The sequence below is a fragment of the Misgurnus anguillicaudatus genome, chromosome 14, assembly GCF_027580225.2.
Source record: "Misgurnus anguillicaudatus chromosome 14, ASM2758022v2, whole genome shotgun sequence".
Lineage (NCBI taxonomy): Eukaryota > Metazoa > Chordata > Actinopteri > Cypriniformes > Cobitidae > Misgurnus > Misgurnus anguillicaudatus.
Window position 1 is genome coordinate 30,804,410 of NC_073350.2, and position 20,585 is coordinate 30,824,994.

Consider the following 20,585-nt stretch of genomic DNA (forward strand, 5'->3'; position numbering starts at 1 on the left):
TCCATGGAGCTAATCTACCGCATTTTCCCTTAGCAGAGCTTGCTCTGCGTCTCTCTAGTATGTTATATTTAGAGATTTTATTTATAGACCTACTGGCTCCAGTGCCACCCAGTGGTTATCTCTTCTAGGGTTGGCTCCGAAGTGCTTCCTGTCTCCGCCCAGGTAGGATTCGGTTCCCAGTTGCTAGTTCACTATTGTGGGTTAAGGAACTAGGAAGTATACTACTACAACTACAAGTGTAATTAAAATATACTCCAACATTACTTAAGTAAATGCTTTTTATATATTAAATGTATATTAATTAAGGCTGGTCATAGATGAATCTAGATTAATCTCATACAAAATAAAAGTAATTTTTTGCATAACATATGAGCTTGTGCTGTGTGTAATTATTACACTGAAAAAAATGATTCATTGAATTTAATCAATTTTTTTAAGGTAAGTGGTTGCAATCAACCCATTCAAGCTACATTTAAACAAAAGTTTTTTATTCTATTTTACTTAACTAATCTTTTTTTGTTTAAATGTAGCTCAAATAAATTGATTGCAACCACTTACCTTAAAAAAATTGATTAAATTCAATGAATCATTTTTTTCAGTGTATGTATATATAAACACACACACATTCATGTATGTATTTAAGAAACAATTACATGTGTGTATATATATAATGTATGTATATGTATTTGTGTGTGTGTGTGGTTAAATATACATAATATTAACACAAAGCACAAACTCATATATTATGCAAAACATTACTTTTATTTTGTATGAGATTAATCTAGATTCATCTACACTGAAAAAAATGATTAATTGAATTTAATCAATTTTTTTAAGGTAAGTGGTTGCAATCAATTTATTTAAGCTACATTTAAACAAAAAAGATTAGTAAAGCAAAGTAAAATATAAAACTTTTGTTTAAATGTAGCTTAAGTGGGTTGGTTGCGGCCACTTGCCTTGGAGAAATTGATTGGATTCAATGAATCATTTTTTTCAGTGTATGCCCAGCCCTTTTTTATATTAATAAAATTAATTTGAAGTATATTTTCGTAAGGGTAGAGATGATGACCTCTGAACGAAACAACATTATTACAAATACTAGCGGGGGGGGGGTCTGCATCCTCTTGATAATAACCAATCAAAGGAGAATCAGCGTACCATGGGGTCTTGACATTCGCCTGCCCCCTCTGTCCTGTAGCTACGCATCATGTTTTGAGACATTGTGAGTTTTCCTTCAGTGTTACAATGACTCGTCCAGCACTCAGATTGATTCTGTTGGGCTTCTTTCTCATCTCTGCCTCTTCAGCTCCTGTTAAAAAGGTGAGGGTCACTGCATATGAATTATAAAGTCAAAAATAATAAAATAGTAGTCTAAAACAAACAGAAATATGAATTAAATAGATGTTCTTTAGATCATAACATTATTTTAAAATATAAGAATTGTTAAATATCTATTCATTGTGTATTTTTGAACTCTTTTCACTAAAAAGATGAGCATTACTTTAATCTGTTTGGTTGCTCTGAATGTTTATTCATTTAGCACAGTGGTTCTTAAACTGGGTGCTGTAAGGGGCCCCGGTTTAATGACATTTTATAAAATAAATTAATTTATCATAAATTCTGTGTAATTAAATATTTGAAAATAAATGAAGAGTTTCGTTGCAAAACGAGATAACCATCGTTTTTTTAATTGTTCAGAAATCGCGTTTTTTGGTTGTGCATTCCAATTAATTTCAATGCAACTGCAGTTGGTTTGTTTTGATTTAAAACCTTCATAACTTAAAAAATACAGCTAAGTAGCACCATAAAAAAAAATAATAACATGATAAAATAATAATAACCATGTTTTGACAAAAATGTTAAAAAATGGATTTATCTCGTTTTGCAACGAAACTCTTCAAATACACTAAACAAACAGCACTTAATTAAATAATTTAATATGTTTTGTTTAATTCAGATTTTAAGTTTTGGTATGTTTTAAGTCATACATTTTCTTTTCTAACCCTAACGCTTATAAAAAGTGACTTACAAATAATGAGCATAATTATCATATAGTGGTTCCAAGTTTCTATAGTAAGCAAGAGAAATTCATTGTTTACCAAAAAGTAAAACTGAACTTTGTGTCACCACACTGAGATTTAACCATTAACCTGTATTTGTCCTCTGACCAGATATTTACTGGAAAAGAAACCCGAAAAGTAAATATTTGTGCATGTAAAAAGAAGGCGTACATATATATCACCCAGTTCTACACGACTACACTTTAATGATACTTTTTGATTTCTCAACACAGACACAAGATGTGAATATTTACAGTTTCTATATTAACTCTACTGTGACCAGTCGCTACGCCACCACAATCATCACAAGCCGTGTGGCAAACAGACTTAATGAATCTCAGGAGATCTTCTTTGAAGTGAAAATACCCAAGAATGCCTTCATCAGCAAATTCAGAATGTGGGTAAATATATTACACAATACGAGAGAAGAGAAATAGAGAGTCATTGCTAGCATGTGGGTCGAAGTTTAATTTAGGCTGATGATTTTACCAAATAAGAACAAAATTCAAATAATGTTGTCATGACATAAAGTAAAATGAGCAAATTACTTGTCCCCTAATGTATAACAGTTAAATTATAAAAAAATATTTTAACAAATAATGGCAAATTTCCCTGCAGGACCATAGATGGAAAGAGCTATGATGGAGTTGTGAAGGAGAAAGCAGACGCTCAGCAGCAGTACAGTCAAGCAGTTTCACGAGGACAAAGTGCTGGACTCATCAAGTATTGATCATTTGAAACAAACACATATCATTCACACATCTATAAAGTATGTTTTTATAGGAAGAGCAGTAATATGATGGGTGTAATTTTCCTCTCAGGTCTGTTGGAAGGACTTTAGAAGAATTTAAAACATCAGTGAATGTGGCCGCTCTCAGTAAAGTCACCTTTGAGTTGACTTATGAGGAACTGCTAAAGCGTCGCCTTGGCAAATATGAGCTGCTCATCAATGCACAACCAATGCAGACGGTGGCAGATTTTAAGGTATGACAAAAATATTATTACATTATATGTGGTGCATTGAATACAGAGTTTTCAACTCTTTATTTTATATGCGTTTAAGCATATGTATGTCTTTATATTAGATTGACGTACACATCCATGAGAAACCAGGAATTTCCTTCTTGGAGGTGACAGGAGGTCTGAGCACCAATGATCTGGCCAATGCCATCAAAACTACCAGAGCTGACAGCGATGTAAACAATAGATTTAAACAATAGATGTAAACAATAGATAAAAATACAGTTATTTCATAATTCATGTACACTTCACAATGTGAACAAGTGATCAATCCGAACATTTCAGGCATGGGTGACCTTTTACCCCACTCGAGAGCAGCAGACCAAATGCAAAGACTGTGATAAAAATGGGCTGAAAGGAGACCTGCTCATTACATATGATGTTGAGAGACAAAATCCTAATGGTGAAATGAAAGTGAGTTTCAGTGGGTGGAAAATAAATTTGTGTCTATATAACATACTAACTTATTTTGCCTGAAGAATATTGCAAGAGTAATCCTGAATCCCATTTAATTTCTCTCAGGTATCAAATGGGTATTTCGTCCACAACTTTGCACCCTCAGATCTTCCACGTATTGCCAAAAATGTGGTTTTTATCATTGACCGAAGTGGCTCCATGAGCGGCAAAAAAATTGAGCAGGTATATTAAATGTGAATTACTGACCACCTATGAAAGCTTTAGATTAGTTGCTAGAGAGCATGATGATTATAACAAGTTAAATATCTTTGCAAACGTTGTCACAAATCCTTCTTTTTGTACTGTTTTAATAATCCATGCCTAGCAAAAGAGCTTCAGTTTTTATATTTATCATATATGCAAAAATGTTGGAATAAATATTTAATACGTATACAGTACATAATATACATTTATTACAACAAAATTACTAATGATTTCATAGTCAGACTCCTAAAAAAGGACTGGAATTTACGGCATTAAAGACAATTTCAGTAATTTTCCAATTCTGTGAATTTTTTTAGACACGTTTGGCACTGCTAAAGATTTTGAGTGATCTTTCTGAGGACGATCACTTTGGATTGATCACGTTTGACAGTCGAGTTGATTTGTGGAAGCGTGAACTCCTTAAAGCTACCAAGACAAACCTGGATGACGCAAAATCATTTGTGAGAAGGATTACAGATAGAGGAGGTCAGTTCTCAATGTGAGATGGCAATATTGGAAAATTGTTATTTAATGAACAATGACACAAATATTTTTATCTTCTTGTAGCCACGGACATAAATGCTGCGGTGTTAGAAGGAGTAAATATGTTCAAACGGCAGCCACAAGCTGGATCTGCTTCAATCCTTATTCTTCTGACCGATGGAGATCCAACATCAGGCAAACAATACACTGATAAACATGATCACTGCAAACATTCAGCCACTGAACACAAGCTAAAGAGTTAACTCATTCCCAACCAGCCTTTTTTTTCACAAAATGCCTTCCAGGAATATTTTTGTCTATAAATATATAAACACACAAATATATCAAATGAAAGAACAGAACCTCTGCTTTCATACAAAGAAACAAACAAACAAAACGAGAAAAAAAATCATCCTTCATTTGTTCTCTTTTTATAACCTCTTAAATATGGGTAGGTTTCTTCTACAAAATTTTGTGTAAAAAAAAAACTAAATTATAGAGATTATATTCAGAATGATTACCAAAATATTAAGAGTTTAAAATTAATTAAATTCGGTTTTGCTTAATTTTTTATAAATTGGGTAAGAGCGCCATCTAGTGGAAAGGTTTTCTCTTAATTGACAAGATAACTTGTCAATGGTGGGGAAAGAGTTAATGTCCATCCTCTTAACACTATCAGACATTTATGAGTATCCACACAGTGGTCCGTGTTATCCGGTAATCTCATATTTAAGTGATAATTCAACCATGTATAATGAAATTATGTACCTATAGTCACGCAAATCTGCGAGTCCTTTACATGACACCGACACGCCCCTCTGCCTTTTGAGTGAACATGTAACGCATTTCTGTTTATGTGTCATTGTCACGTATTTGTTACTCAACTGTTTTGTCCTATTTTCAAACCCTTGACCCTGTGGTGTAGGGTTACATTTGGTGATTGGGTAAGGATGTCATTTTATGTAAATCTAACCCTAAACCTAAACGACAATGGTAAGAAAATAGGACAAAACAGTTAAGTAACAAATACGTGACAATGCCACGTAAACAGAAATGTGTCACGCAAAAAGGCAGAAAAAAGTGTCAGTGTCACGGAAGACTCACACATTTACATGACTATAGGTACTGTACGTAATTTCGTGATACTGGGTTGGAGAATTTAATGCAGCGCATTTTCTTATTTAGATGGACGGACTTAGGGCCTTTTTTAACGATCTGAAACGAAAGTATGAAGCGCAAAGCGCAAGTGACTTTGTGGGCGGATCTTGGGCGCTGCTGCTATTTTCCCGGTGGGAGAATAACTCTTGCTCCAGGCGCAAATCAATATGGGGTTGGTCTGAAGTAGGTTCATTATTCATAGGTGTGGTTTGGGCGTAACGTCAAATAAACCAATCAGAACGTCATCCAACATTCCCTTTTAAACCCGGCCAAATCAGCGTCGGTTAAACAGGCTTGAGAGGAAATAGCCACAATTGTCTCATCAGCCGCCATCGACAGGACGTTGCGCCGCAAGCGCTACAATGATGTCAGGAGACGGGGGAATCCCAAGCTTGCCAGCATAAATCGAGCACGCTGTGTAACAGGAGGTAGATCTGCCTCTACACAGACACCAGCAGAGGACATCGCTGCGTCCACCCTCACCGCTGAAAGTCAAGAAACGCAAGCAGTCCAACCCCAAAGTACAAACTTACAAATTAAGTTCACATACATTAAGGTTTCTTATGAAAACATTTTAATTATTATTTACTTTAGACTATTTTTTTCTGGTGAGTGGCGCAATTGTTTTTTGAAACTGTAAAATAGCATCAGGGATGGTTTGCGCCGGAACACGCCACCTTTTTTGCGCTGAACCAAGATCATTCCCTTGTTTGCCGATGTGTGTCGGTGGAGGGACAACCCCGCTGTGCGCCGGTGCAAAATACGAATGATACATGCGTCACTGACAAAGTCAATTGCGCTGGGTGCAAGATAGGGCCCTTAGTGTAAAGAGTCACAAATTCACATTATTAAAACATATTTATTATAACGGGAATTTCCTTCTCTTACAGGTGAAACCAACACAGAAAGGATTATGTCTAATGTGAGAAAGGCCATTGGGTCAAAGTTTCCCCTCTATTGTCTTGGTTTCGGATATGATGTGAATTTTGATTTCTTAACAAAAATGTCACTGGAAAATAATGGAGTTGCTCGCAGAATATATGAGGATTCTGATGCCGATCTACAGCTGCAGGTGCAAAACAGTGAATCATTTGTAAACTCACCAACAATGCTGAATTATGCCATCTATTGAAGCATGTTTAACTCTTTATTTGTTTGGTAGGGCTTTTATGATGAAGTTGCCGTCCCGCTCCTAACTGATATTCAACTTAACTACATAGGAGTCTCAAATCTTACCCAGACCAATTTTGCCCTGTACTTCAACGGCTCTGAAATTGTGGTATCCGGTCAAATTACAGACAACAATGTGGAGAGCATCAGCACTGAAGTCATCGCAATATCAGTAAGATCCCGGCTCGTGTTTTAAATCGATATTTCTGGATTAAAGCAGTTCATAAAGTTTCCCCTTATATAACAGTATTCATGACGACAATGTTAACTATTGCGGTGCAGAAAGGCAGTAAGGTGACGTACCAAAACACTGTAACAACAAAAGATGTAATTGATGTCCCATCTGAACATGAAGATTTTGTGGAAAGACTGTGGGCCTACCTTACAGTGAAGCAACTTCTGGACAAACAGTAAGTTTATAATTTACAGACGTTTTTTTAGCTGGACACTGTGACAATATTCTGTCTTATAATGAAACCCAATCTAATACAGTAGCTTGAACCTACAAATAGAGAGGGGTAAAAAAACTAACGCTTTTTGGCTTTGGCTCTATCATTTAAAAAATATTTAATATTTAATAACCAAACACATCAACGTTTTTCCTATTTAAGACGAGTAGTTATACGAGCAAGTTTGGTGGTATAAAATAAAACGTAACGCTTTTCTAAGCGGATTTAAAAGAGGAACTATATTTTATGGCGTAATAGCACTTTTGGGAGTACTTCAACACCCTCCCTCTCCCATTATGAGAGTGAGAAGGGGAGCGGACTTTTCAGGCGAGTCGAAGTACTCCCAAAAGTGCTATTACACCATAAAATATAGTTCCTCTTTTAAATCCACTTAGAAAAGTGCTACGTTTTATTTTGTACCACCAAACTTGCTCGTATAACTACTCGTCTTAAATAGGAAAAACGTTGATGTGTTTGGTTACTTCTAACTTTATCTCTAAATGGTAGCATTGAATGAATGGGGCTCAGCTAAATGCTATTGAAGCGTCGCAGCGCGCTCCAGCGCTTACGTGCACGCACACAGATGATAGAGGGATGTATCAACAATTCTTAGTTAAGGTAATAACATATTTTAATATTGAAAATGAGTAGACTATTCCTTTAAGACATACACTTTTCCCATGAAATTTCCAAATTACACAGGGTGTAAAAATGTTCCACTGACAGAACTGTAGTATAGACGGGTTGCACGGCGACGTCACTAACTGGTTGCGCGCGCAACCGAGAGGCAGAAAGAAGAGACGTGCATTGTGTTGTATGCTAGTAGTGGTGTCTGTAAGTCAAAATGCCAAGAAATTGTTGCGTGGAAAATAGTACCAACAGAGTCAGTGCTGGGTGCCTGATGTTAACATACCAGTAGATGCGACTATTACGTTACTAGCATTATAATTATAACATTATAATTCATACATGTATCACAGTAACACTGCAAAAATAAAGACAGAAAAACAGATCCAACTAAAATCAAGTCTTATTTATATACAAACAATAAAGAACGCTTCAGGTTGTTGCAGTAGCGGATCAGCTCACCAATCGGGCTTTCTGCCTCCTGGACGCGCGCGCACCCTGCAATGTTTGTAAACTTGCAACCCCTCTATACTAACAACATAATAAACAAATGTGGCAAAAGTTTTTGCGTGTGAATGATGTACTTACTGAGAGAAATTCAAACTTGGGCGGGAAATGCTTGTGCTAAACAGTAAGAAAACACACACACACACAAATGAAAATATAAATTTTCCATCAAAAGAACTGTGGTGTACTCACAACATAATAAATAAATGTGGTAACGTTACCTTTAAAAGGTTTTATGAGTGAAGTCCGTCAGTACTCACTGAGAGAAATTTAAACTTGCCCAGGAAAGGTTTGTGCTAAACAGTGAGAAAACACATTAATATGAATTATTTTTCCAATTAAAAAACGGTGGTGTACTCACAACATAATAAATGAATTAAAGGATCCGGCAACATGATCTATAAAAGGTTTTGAGTGAACGACCATTTAATTGAAAACAGACAGCCAGTCAGTTAGTCCTTAGATTCAAACTTGTGTGGGAAACGTTTGTGCTAAACTGTGAGAAAACACATAAATATGAATTCTTTCCAATTAAAGAACTGTGGTGCACTCAAAACATAATAAATTAATGTATAACCGTGGTAACGTTACCTTTAAAAGGTCTTGAATGACTGTTTGGTTGAGAACAGACAGACAGACAGACAGTCAGTAAACGTTAGTCCTTACTAATAGCGAACACACAAATATGAATTTATTTTTCATTTACAAAACTGTGGTGTACTCACAACAAAATAAATGAATGAATAAACGTGGTAACGTTACCTTTAAAAGGTCTTGAATGACTGTTTGGTTGAGAACAGACAGACAGACAGACAGTCAGTAAACGTTAGTCCTTACTAATAGTGAACACACAAATATGAATTTATTTTTCATTTACAATACTGTGGTGTACTCACAACAAAATAAATGAATGAATAAACGTGGTAACGTTACCTTTAAAAGTTCTTGAATGACTGTTTGGTTGAGAGCAGACAGACAGACAGACAGACAGACAGTCAGTTAACGTTAGTCCTTACTGAGAGAGAAAACACACAAATATGAATGAACTTTTCACTTACAGAACTGTGATGTACTCACAACAAAATAAATGAATGAATGAACACGATAATGTTACCTTTAAAAGGTCTTGAATGACTGTTTGGTTGAGAACAAACAGACAGACAGACAGACAGGCAACGTTAGTCCTTACTGATAGAGAAAACACATAATATATGAATACATTTTCCACTTAACGTTACAGAACTGTGGTGTACTCAACTCAATGAACATTGATCTGCTGATAAAAATGAGTCTGAGGCAATATTGCTGTGTCAATGTGGCGTTGTCTCATCGTATGTCCAACATTACACAAATTACTGTAACTGAGTCAGTATTAAAATGAAGAGTCACGACAAACAGCATTTTTTTAAAGTTTAAAGTTAAAGAGGATGAAAGAGTTTGCAGTGCTTACCTGTTAGCTCTTTATGTCTTCCTGGCTGTTGCTCTGTGAAACTCAACATTGTTTTCATTTCATTATCATTGTATACTTGAGGTTTAGTTGTAACACTGTGTTACAACTAAACCCGCTGTGTAAAAATGTTTTCAATCCCAGCTATCAGTAAGAGTTGCTGACATGTTTCAAAATGATGTCATTTTTTAGGTAACAAGACAGTGATTAAAATAATATAAGGTTGTAAGCCTAGACTGTCTGTCTGATTTCTCTCCTTGTTTTTGTCTCAGTGTTCTTCTTGAAGGTCCAGAAAAAGAGGCTGTAAAGAACGAAGCTCTCAAACTTTCGCTCAAATATCAGTTTGTTACATCTCTCACATCTATGGTTGTTACCAAGCCACAGGAAGGTGACGTGGAGGTTGCAGACAAACCCAAAGAGGGAAAGGAATCACACAGACCTCCAGTTTCTAGATGTAAGAAGTTAAAATGTGTATATCTTAAATGTTTATTCTTTTCAAAAAAGTACACTACAGTAGTAACATAATTTTGCACAACAAAATACAAAGTAACAGTAGCAATATAGCGAGTTTAAAATCAGCTGCTTTTGTGTGGTTACATAAGATATATAGGTCTTATAGCTCCTTTAAATCAGTGTTTCCCAACCAGGGGGTCGGGGCCAAAAGGGAGCCCCAGCCAGGGTTCTAAATTAAGATATAAAAATATAATAAAAACTTACTAGCCAGTTTGGCCGGTGATGCACGATGCATTGCGTGCATGATATAAAGCTCTGTTCTCGCTCATTTATCCCTCTGGCAGTACTTCCTACATTTCCCATGAACACTGTGTTTGCCATAATGCTATGTGATGATGTTTCATACTCCAATTGGCTGCGCGCAGTTTGCAGCGAAACCAGCGCAAGAAACCATGGAAATGAACTGAGCGCGTACACAAAAGAAGAAGGAGAACGAACGGGCAGAGCAGGGAGGATAGACTAAAGGCTGCATCCGAAAACTCTAAATTGCTGCCTTCTGAGGCAGCTTTCCAAGGCAGGAAGGCATCAAGGCATGTCCGAATTCAATATTATGTGCCCCAGTGTAAATCTTTTGTGCCCAGGTTGTAAATCTCAAGTTTAAATTTTAGCAGTTAACTAGTGTATTCCTTTACAAAGGTAATAGAGGCAAAAACAGATCTATATGCAATGTAGCCATTTTACGCTTGTAAAAGCGACGAAGCAGTGGCACTGATGCGTGCACGCATGTATCCATGTCCACGCACGTCTTTGCGTTCACCCGAGCGCTCAACTGCATTCAAAAGGTGACGCCACGGGAGTGAGTAATTATGAAGACATGACGAGAAGTACTTTTCTAAATAATATTGATCTTATTTTGACTCGATCATTAATGGCTTCTGTAGATTGACATCAGAAATGTTTTGTGCAAAGCAGAAAGGAGAGATGATGAGTTTAAGAGAGGTAAGACATACATCCTCACCCTGTCAGGTCTTAAACATTAGAGGAAAAATCTCTTGTCAAGTCTATAGGATTGCATTATTGCTGAGAAAATCAACAGATGTGTGTGTTATACTGTTGCACACTTTTTGCACACAGCAGGCTTTCAAAAAAAGTCAGCAAAAAAATCAGTGGCCTGTGCCCTAGTAAAGCTATATCGACAGAGAAACGAAGGAAGCTTAGTTTGATCACAAAAATGTTGTCATGTTTTGTCAGGATTGTCGCATGTACGCGAAAGAAAAAACGAATCATTGTTGCATTCAGTGGCACTCATAATTTCTCTTAATCTCACCGGAAAAATTTGGCTAGTGGAAATGACATTGGCTGGTGGTCAAAAAAGTTAATTTAGAACCCTGGCCCCAGCAGATTTCCAAGGGGGCCTCAAGATGACTTAAAGGGACTTATCATAAAAATATGACTTTTCCATGTTTAAGTGCTATAATTGGGTACCCAGTGCTTCTATAAACCTAGAAAAAGTTATTTACACTTAATTTACACCATCACCACCCCCCCACATGAAAGCTCTCACTCTCAGGAATAAGGCTACATTGTTTTTTTGTTCTCTTCTCATCACATATCCAACAATCGTCGAACGAATAATGAGGTAGATCGTCTTTTGTAAACATATGGGGAACTTGAGTGTGAACTGCCTCAGATAGCAAAGATAGCCACAAATGATACACCATCTTTTATTTTAGGTCCTACTCTAAAAAATGAGTCCATTCACAGCATTTTTTTGGTTGTGTGCAGGAATAATCCCTTGCTATTTATATGTGCAAAACAAAAAAAATAATATTTATATGAAAAATTTATTTTCACACCCTTCAGTAAAATAAGAATAACTTTTGAATGCGTCATGCTAAAGAGTTCATTCTTTTTTTGTGTTTTCTGCCTGCTGTTGGTAACAACCAGAACACAGAACCAGAGTTATACACTATCAAAGACATTGTTTACAACATAAAAAAGACAATTTGGTTTTTCATCATATAAAAAACAACATAAATAACAATACTTGTCACAAACAGCAGCTGTTTATGTAACTTCAAAGGGTTTTCTGCAAAATGATATAAAGATATTGCATTTATTCCACTCTATGTGGTTATGGGAGCACTTCAAATATTTTTAGGCGGAAATTAAATACAAAAAGGGTATTATTCCTCCCTTCAGTTGGAGTAAAATAACTTTTGCATTTATTATGCTACTGTAAGCTGGCAACTACTGGAATCAAACAAAACTGTCTGCAGGTTTCGTTACCACTCAGGGCCAGAGTTATACACTTTTAAATACAGACTTTAGAAAAAAAACATCAAAAGCGTCTATTTATTTTGTGTTTATTAGAGGACTGACAACACATAAAACCATGTTGAGCACTTTTAACAGTGTTTTATGAAATTTCAAAGAGTTTCCTGTAAAATGATACCAAAGCTTTTGAAATTGGGTAGGCCAAATCCAGGCGGATATCCCCAAAATAGCCTCAGAGTGTCGGGGTATTTTGAGCTGAAACTTCACACTCTGGGGACACCAAAGATTTGTTTGACATCTAAAAAAAATTCTTGTGAAATGTCCTTTTTAAAATTATTAAAAATTGGACAAAACAAGATTTTTCTTCTTTTTTTGCCATTTTGGTAGTGAATATGCATCTGTCTAGTCATTCTGAGTTCTATTTAATTTTATGTGGGAAAAATTTTGTGAAAAAGTTTGGGAACTACTGATTTAAATAGCTCCTTTATCAAAGGTCTTGTTTAACAACGCTTAAACAGTTAAATTAAATATTTCACTTTATATGTGTTCGTTTTGTCTATAAAAAAAACACCAAGCAATGTGGCATTTGCAAACAAATAATGATGTAGCTATTCTAAGGACTGACTTTATTTCTAATGCTAACAAAGATTTTTATTTTTTCCACAAAATGCAATAAATCCATGACAAGTTTTTTTTTTTTTTAAATGCTATAAATCTATTGAATATATATATAAATGTGCATTCACATTTTCCATGTTATATTCATTAAGTTGACTAGTGGTATAAACTGATTAAAAAAAATCCACATATATATATATTCTCGAATATTCTCTAGGATGTAAAAAAATGTCACTGTGTCACTACTGTCACTGTGGTACTCTTTCAGACGGTACATCTTTGCATTTAAAGAGTAGTACCTCAGAGGTACAAACTGTACAAAAGAGTGCATATTAGTAGGCTAACTAAAAGCTACATGTTGTACCAAATGTATACATTATATATAAATTCTGTATAGGATTTACTCTTAAATGTTTTTTTTACCAGATCCGGGAATATCTCTTCAAATTGGCTATGGTAAGGTATAAAATAGTGACAAGCTATGCACTCAGAATGTTGCAGGACATTTTTTTTATTTAATATTATCTATTGAAATGTGTCTAAATATCCTAACTGTGCCCTTTATTTTATACTCATGTTTCAGGTTTAACGGCAGCTCCAGGTATGCCATATTTTTTGGTTTTGTAAACAGTTTATTTTCGTATGAAGGATAAATTAAATTGAATCCCCATTCACAAATAAAAAAATATTTCTTACTGGTTGTATTGCAAAGACTGTCAGAAAAAAATGGTACAAAACTGTACATTTTCTGTCATTGGGGTGGTACCCTAAGGTTCCACCATGTATACAAAACATAACACAATGTTGTACCTTTTGGGGAACATTACTGTACCTTAAGGATCTATTGCGTACCTTTAAAAGTACAGTTAACTGTTTTGTACCCCTAACATTTAACCGGTAAAATTGCTACTTAACAGAGGTGGGACAAAGTCATTGTTATGCAAGTCACAAGTAAGTCTCAAGTCTTTGCTTTCGAGTCCCGAGTCAAGTCGAGTCAAAGACGAGGCAAGTCCCGAGTCGAGTCATAAGTCAAAGCCAACAAGTCTCAAGTCGAGTCCAAAGTCCTACCATTTTACTTTCGAGTCATTTCAAGTCCTCTTACCACAGAAATAAAATGCGTGCTGTGGACAGGTGGAGGGAGGCCCCTATACTGCATTGCATTTGCAAAAGATCAAATTGACCAAAAGTCTGTCAGTCATTTGTGCGTGATAGGGACGCAGAATGATGCCACCATGGCTGAAAACTCGCTCCACTGGAGAACTAGAAGGAGGCATTGCCAAGACTCGGATGGCTACTTAAAAGAGTGAAGGAATAGTGCCCAGAACAAAAGGGCATTCTGTCCTTCTGCCATGTCAATGTAATGACTTAGCTGCAGTGGTGTAGTCTAGATTTTTGTTTTCCCTTCGACCCTTATGCTCACTCGTCCCAGCCCGACACCCCATATGCACCACTACACTCACAGATGCACACAGTATAGATATTCATGTAACCCCAGACAGCAGATGACTCTGGGCTGGATCCGCTCCGGAGCTGTGCCGAAGTCAACAGCTCTGGCGCTGATCCGGTGCGGATCCGGCCCAGAGTCGTCTGCTGTCTGGGAACAGAGCATTCTGAAAGTTTGCTCATAAACACATAAACTGAATGTGTATGAACATGTCAGTTTATTATAAGAGAAAAAAAAAGACTTTAATAGCCAATGGCATTTACAGCTGGGGAAACTGGACTGATTTTTAGACTAGTTTAGTGTTAATTAACATCTAACTCAGGGCCAAAAGCTACTCAACTGTTAATTAAAATTAAATAAACTGTTTACAATCTTCAAACCATGGCTAAAACATGCATTGAAGGAGAAAAAAATCCACTCTTTCAATAGCTATATCTGACAACGATTGATAATATTACCATGTGTAATTTAATGGTGTAAATGTTTTTATTTAATACACATTTAAGATGACCATGAATTAACTCTAATTTGCATAGTCTTTGATATAAAAAGCTTATTTGCATATAATACAAGCATTGTCTAAAAATGAAAATAGGCTTTTACTTAATTATTGTTACAAGATTATCATATTGCCTAATATTAGACACCCAAACCAAACAGAAGTTTAAGATCATATACATCTTGAACGTAGATATATAAATGAACACAGAGAAGGAAAGTTTAACACTGTGTGAAGCACAAGCAAACATGCTGAAGGCAGCTAAAAACCATCAGTACATAAACACGGGCTTATTTTATTGCATTTGGAGCCTTACCTCCAGATAAAGTAATAAACTGGACTGATGATTTAAATGTTGTTTACTCACATGTGCGTTGTTAACTCTCCGGGTTTTATGTTGCAGCACTCGTTCACTTCATATGGAGTGTTTGTTTACAGTGTCGTGTGAGCAGCTACACTGCAGGTTCGACTTCATTTGGCGCTAAGCAGACCTCTTGGTGATGTCAAAGTACCGCGAGAGCGATTCAAAGCAGAGTTCTCCATGAGATAACTGGAATCACTCTCGCGGTACTTTGCTGTCACTCGCCTGTGGCGCCACATCGGTCTGCTCCCCAGTCACTTTCGCGCCGCAATAGAAATTTCATATGCCGATCGGATCGCGCAGTAGGCAGGAAGTAAAAAACACCAAATATATAGCCTAAAATGTATATTCATTTCAACCCGCTAAAGTAGCAAATGTAGCATGCTGGTCACCATCCTGTTACACATCCTTGCGCTATTTTTAGTGGGTATACGAAATTCCTTGACAATTCCTAGTGGGTATAAGGCGTACCTGCGTATCACGTAGACTCCACCACTGCTGAGCTGTACTGCTGGTACGGTCCCAACATCCAAACCAACGTGGGACTACACTACAGTGATTGGCTGTCGTGCAGGCAGCACGCGTGCTCTCTGCATGCAGGTTGTGCACATTTTTTTTCACAGATGCAGATACACTGAGAGCGGCGCGCCCGTGTGAAAAAAAATTCCCCAGGTTTTCGTGTGAAGTAGCAAGTCTTCTCGAGTCATAAGGCGCAAGTCCAAGTGAAGTCACGAGTCATTGATGTTCAAGTCCAAGTCGAGTTGCAAGTCTTTGTACATTTTGTCGAGTCGAGTCTGAAGTCATCAAATTCATGACTCGAGTCTGACTCGAGTCCAAGTCACATGACTCGAGTCCACACCTCTGCTACTTAAGGTACACAATAGGTCCTTTGGGTATAATATTGTACCCTAAAAGCCAAGGTAAAATATTTCAATTTAATGTATACTCATAAATGTACAAAAATTAACCGAAAGAAAAGTGCAGTTTTGTACCTCTTTTGTACCTTTTCTCAAATTAATGTCATCATATTCCATGCAAATATCAACTGGAAAATTTTGAAAAGGTTTTAACCAAATGTTTTTAACCATACTGATGTCTCAGATGTCAATATTTTTCGCCTAAATAATACCAATGCTTATGTTTCTTTTATTGTTATTATTTTCCATACTTATAAGTGCAGCTTTCAAAATTGTCATGTTGTTACTGCAGAAACCGTCTATAATGAAGAAATGTCACATCCATAATGCTGTTTTTCACATGAAAAAAAAAGATTATTTGAAAGCTATACCTTTTTCATTTGATGGGTATAACCGGATTATGCATTTTTATTCACACAATTCCTACAAAGTATGTTGTACATTATATAGTACATTCTCTGAGAAATTATACTTACAATTTTTGACTGAAAATGTCACACTGGAATTGCTCTTTACTTAGTCAAGACTCATGAATAAAAATGTACAATCGTGTTTTGAAGAGAAAATAATTTTATGCATTATTAGTTTTGTGAAAGGAGATGATAAAATGAAACAGTTGTTGTTTTCACGGCTTATTACAAAACAACATTTGGTGCATTTTACTATACTGATTATTTGAATCATTTGTTGATCCAATTATTTCAAAACTCATTATATAACTTGTCCTCCTTTAGATTATGAAAGTGAGGCTGACGTTGGGATGATCTATGGTGTGTATGAAAATCCATGAACTTTGATTCTGTCTTGAATCTGGTAAATGTATAATAAATTTGTTAACATTTTTGTGGTTCATAGATTATGACGAGGGTCCAAACATGGCACCTACATATGGTGCACCTACTCAATCAGGTGAGTGTAATATCTCTCAGACATTATGCAATATAGAATTTCATATCATAATTACCCCATTTAGACTTGGAGACAGGATAACAAAACAAGTATTTTCTGCATTCAAATTTTTCTTGCCAAATGAAAAAAGTCTGATGGTGTTCTATTGTTTTTTTTTTACAGCAGTTCCTGCAGTTCCTAATAATCGGTTCCTGCTGCCTGCTGATGGTCAGCCGAAACCACTTTGTTTTGATGTCCCTATTCCTCACAAACTAAAACTGCTACAGGATTCTGCTTTAGGTCAGACATTCATACATATTTACATGCATATACAGTATCTCTTTCATGAACGAAATGGGTATTATTTGTATATTGGTTAATAACAAATAAGAATGTCAAATGTCATAATGTAAGTCAAACACATTTTACAAATGTCCTCATTTAATCATTTCAAAAATTATATTTAATTAATTATAATAAAAATAAGTTTTCTTGTCTTGTATTAACCATGCCTTTCCCCAAAACAAATAATAATGATGATATTTATAATAATAATAATAACAATACCAATAGCAGTAATACTACTACTACTACTGCTACTACTACTACTACTACTACTTATAATAATAATAATAATAATAATAACAATAATAATTATTATTATTATTATTATTATTATTATTATTAATATTAATAATAATATTAATATTAAGGTAACGTGTAATACGTAACTTAGCTTTATACACAGGGTAATTAAGCTCAGCTCTGTTTTATGGTTTTCTTGTCATGATGACAAAATAGCTTCTTGAATATTGAAAAGGCCACTCTTAATTAGCATTTGTAATGTTTTGCAAATGCAAATTGGAAAATACCAGCTACTGATGACAATGTTGTCAAAAGTTTTCGTTTTTTTTTACCAATCATTAGATCCTCCTAATATTAGGGTTAAAAATGAGCACACATTATTGAACAACTGATCTTTACTGTGGTATTTTGTGTACGTCTTAGGGTTCTCTATGAATGGAGAGTCTATGGCATCTAAAGCTGGATTCCAACAAATCACCATTCATTACAAAACAAACCATCACCTGACAATAAATACAAAGTCTATTAATTATAATGATGGCCAGAATAATGTTCAGTATCTGTGGGGCCAGAAACGTTTCCTACATAATTATGAGGGGTAAATACTACAACAGTTCCACCAAAATAAGTGTTTTACTAAATATTCAGTTTTCTATTTTCAGTCTATGAAGAGGTATTATAATTACTTTATCTCAACAGTATCATATTGATTCTGCGGGACAATAAAATGGATGTTACGTTTGGAAACATCAGTGTTGTTATTGTACTTCATAAGAAACGTAAGGATGTGTTTCTGTGGCCTGCGGTTCGGCAACAACCAAAAGATGTCACTTTGGCAGGTATTTTAGGTAAGAAAGTAACACACTGTGTAAATAATTACACATTAACATTCAAACACAACACGTATGAATATAACCAACATGTCTGTGATCTAATCACAATATCTGTGGATAATATTTAAGGAAAAGACAAAATTTCTTATGAGGAGATTCAAGGGTCAACTCTAAAGATAATGGACAATGATGTGAAAGCGTCATGGTACGTAAATATTCATGTGTTTTTATATGTTGTCATTTACTTATCTAATAGAAAAATGTATCTGCTAATTGTAGGGATGAAATGACAGACTACAGAAGTGCTTCAGCTCCAGTCGTCAGATGTTGGCTTGTGCCGTTCCAGGCTGTGATGAACGGAGAGATTTCTGATTTTACTGTTACTCACATGTAGAGTTCACAGCATGTGTATGTGATATAATACAGAGCATACCTTAACCATTTGCCTCTTTGCTTTTTAAAAATCTGCTTGATTTTATCCATGTGCTTTTCTGTCTTCATACTGAAGTCAAACCAATGCCTCTTGCTGTTGGACACATATTTTACTGTATTCAAAAAATCACAATAAAATCTACTAAGCAATAATGTGCTCCAGCCATCTGTGTGATGTTTGCTGGAGTTTTATAGATGTTCTACTGTAAATCTCTAGCAATATTATATTTACATTGGTTAAATTAAATATGAGGAGCTTAAATGCAAAGCCACCTCTCCCAATAATGAGATAATGATATTAATGTTCTCGACACGCATTATACATTCTTCAAATACTACTTTATTAGGACCCTATAAAATCTGTTTTATTTTTTCCCAAATTCCGTTTTATTTTTTCCCAAATTCCGTTTTATCCGTTTTAATTTTTGGCATTTTTTTACCCTTTACTGTTAGTCATAAAAAGAGTGTGCCTTTAATGTTAATGATTAAAATGTAAATGATTTAGGGAAAAACAAGATAACACGATTACTTAATGAATGTAAAACATGCATTTACACACACACACACACACACGCACGCACGCGCACACACACACACCACGGCGGGGCCGCTAAGGGTTACATCCGGCCTCGATGCAGTTGTGTTCGGCCTGTGTGGCTGCCACCTGGAGGGACCGACCAATCCTTCCCTCACGGGCCTGTAGACACTCTTCGGAGTGCTTACAGGGCCTGTGGGGAGGCAGCCTCTGCCCTGCACGCTATGGCCTTGCTTCATGTTCATCGCCTGATGAAGCACTGAGAGACCTGCATGAGGGAGGTCACGATTCGGCAAACGATTCCGATTCCCGCCCCGCCCGCTTGGCCCACCGCAAAAGTAGGAAAGAGAAAATTCAAAGGGCCCTGTGACGGGCAACCTAGAGATGGTCGGGATCGCTCTTCGAGAGATGGTGAAGGCACCACTCCACCCACCAGAGTGTTTTATTCATTGACCGAGGGAACGCTCGGCATGGACGCACTGGCGCACAGCTGGCTGCGGGGTATGCGCAAATATGCGTTCCCCCAGTGAGCCTTATCGCACAGACGCTGTGCAAAGTCAGGGAGGACGAGGAGAGCATTCTGTTAGTTGCACCATACTGGACAACCGGAAACTGGTTTTGCAGAACTCATGCTCCTTGCGACAGCCCCTCCCTGGAAGATACCCCTAAGGAAGGACCTTCTTTCTCAAGAAGGGGGTACATTATGGCACCCTGGTCCCGATCTCTGGAACACTATTTTTGCAGCGCTACAAGACAGGCTTATGCGCTTAAATGGAACCTGTTTGTTGACTGGTGTACTTCTCAACGAGAATGCCCATCAGAGTCGTGCTGTTATATTTCCAGCACTGTTTGGAGAAAAGGCTGTTACCCTCTACTATTAAAATAGATGTTGCGTCGATATCCACCTCGATATCGCCTTATAGGACGCCCCATTTGAGCCTCTGCACTCTGTGAGTGTTAAGTTTCTTACAATGAAAACTCTAACTCACATTGGCTTCTGTCAAGAGGATAGGGGACCTTCATGCATTTTTGTCAACGATTTGTGCCTTCAGTTTGGACCTGCTGAATCCAGCATAACACTGAGACCTAGGTCCGGCTACATGCCTAAAGTTCCCACCACTCCTTTTAACCCTCTAGGCGCCACGGTCGACTTTTGTCGACA

At 36.4% G+C, this 20,585-nt stretch overlaps 1 protein-coding gene across 3 annotated transcripts; it reads left to right on the forward strand.

Moving 5' to 3' along the window:
* The first annotated feature begins 1,167 nt into the window (after positions 1-1,167).
* Positions 1,168-19,041, forward strand: LOC129427225 (inter-alpha-trypsin inhibitor heavy chain H3). Of its 3 annotated transcripts, none has more exons than XM_073876289.1 (21): positions 1,231-1,320; positions 2,172-2,198; positions 2,294-2,457; positions 2,679-2,783; positions 2,882-3,044; positions 3,146-3,256; positions 3,366-3,494; positions 3,603-3,719; positions 4,058-4,226; positions 4,308-4,418; positions 6,272-6,453; positions 6,544-6,723; positions 6,834-6,961; positions 9,854-10,035; positions 16,885-16,920; positions 17,006-17,059; positions 17,222-17,338; positions 18,047-18,221; positions 18,323-18,471; positions 18,586-18,661; positions 18,736-19,041. In XM_073876289.1, exons 1-21 carry the CDS (start codon positions 1,246-1,248, stop codon positions 18,848-18,850), a joined length of 2,565 nt encoding a protein of 854 aa, XP_073732390.1. In that variant the 5' UTR covers positions 1,231-1,245; the 3' UTR covers positions 18,851-19,041. The 3 variants fall into 3 exon arrangements, with proteins under 3 accessions (XP_073732392.1, XP_073732390.1, XP_073732391.1); XM_073876290.1 differs by having other exon boundaries at positions 17,225-17,338; XM_073876291.1 differs by lacking the exon at positions 2,172-2,198 and having other exon boundaries at positions 1,168-1,320.
* Positions 19,042-20,585: the final 1,544 nt, after the last annotated feature.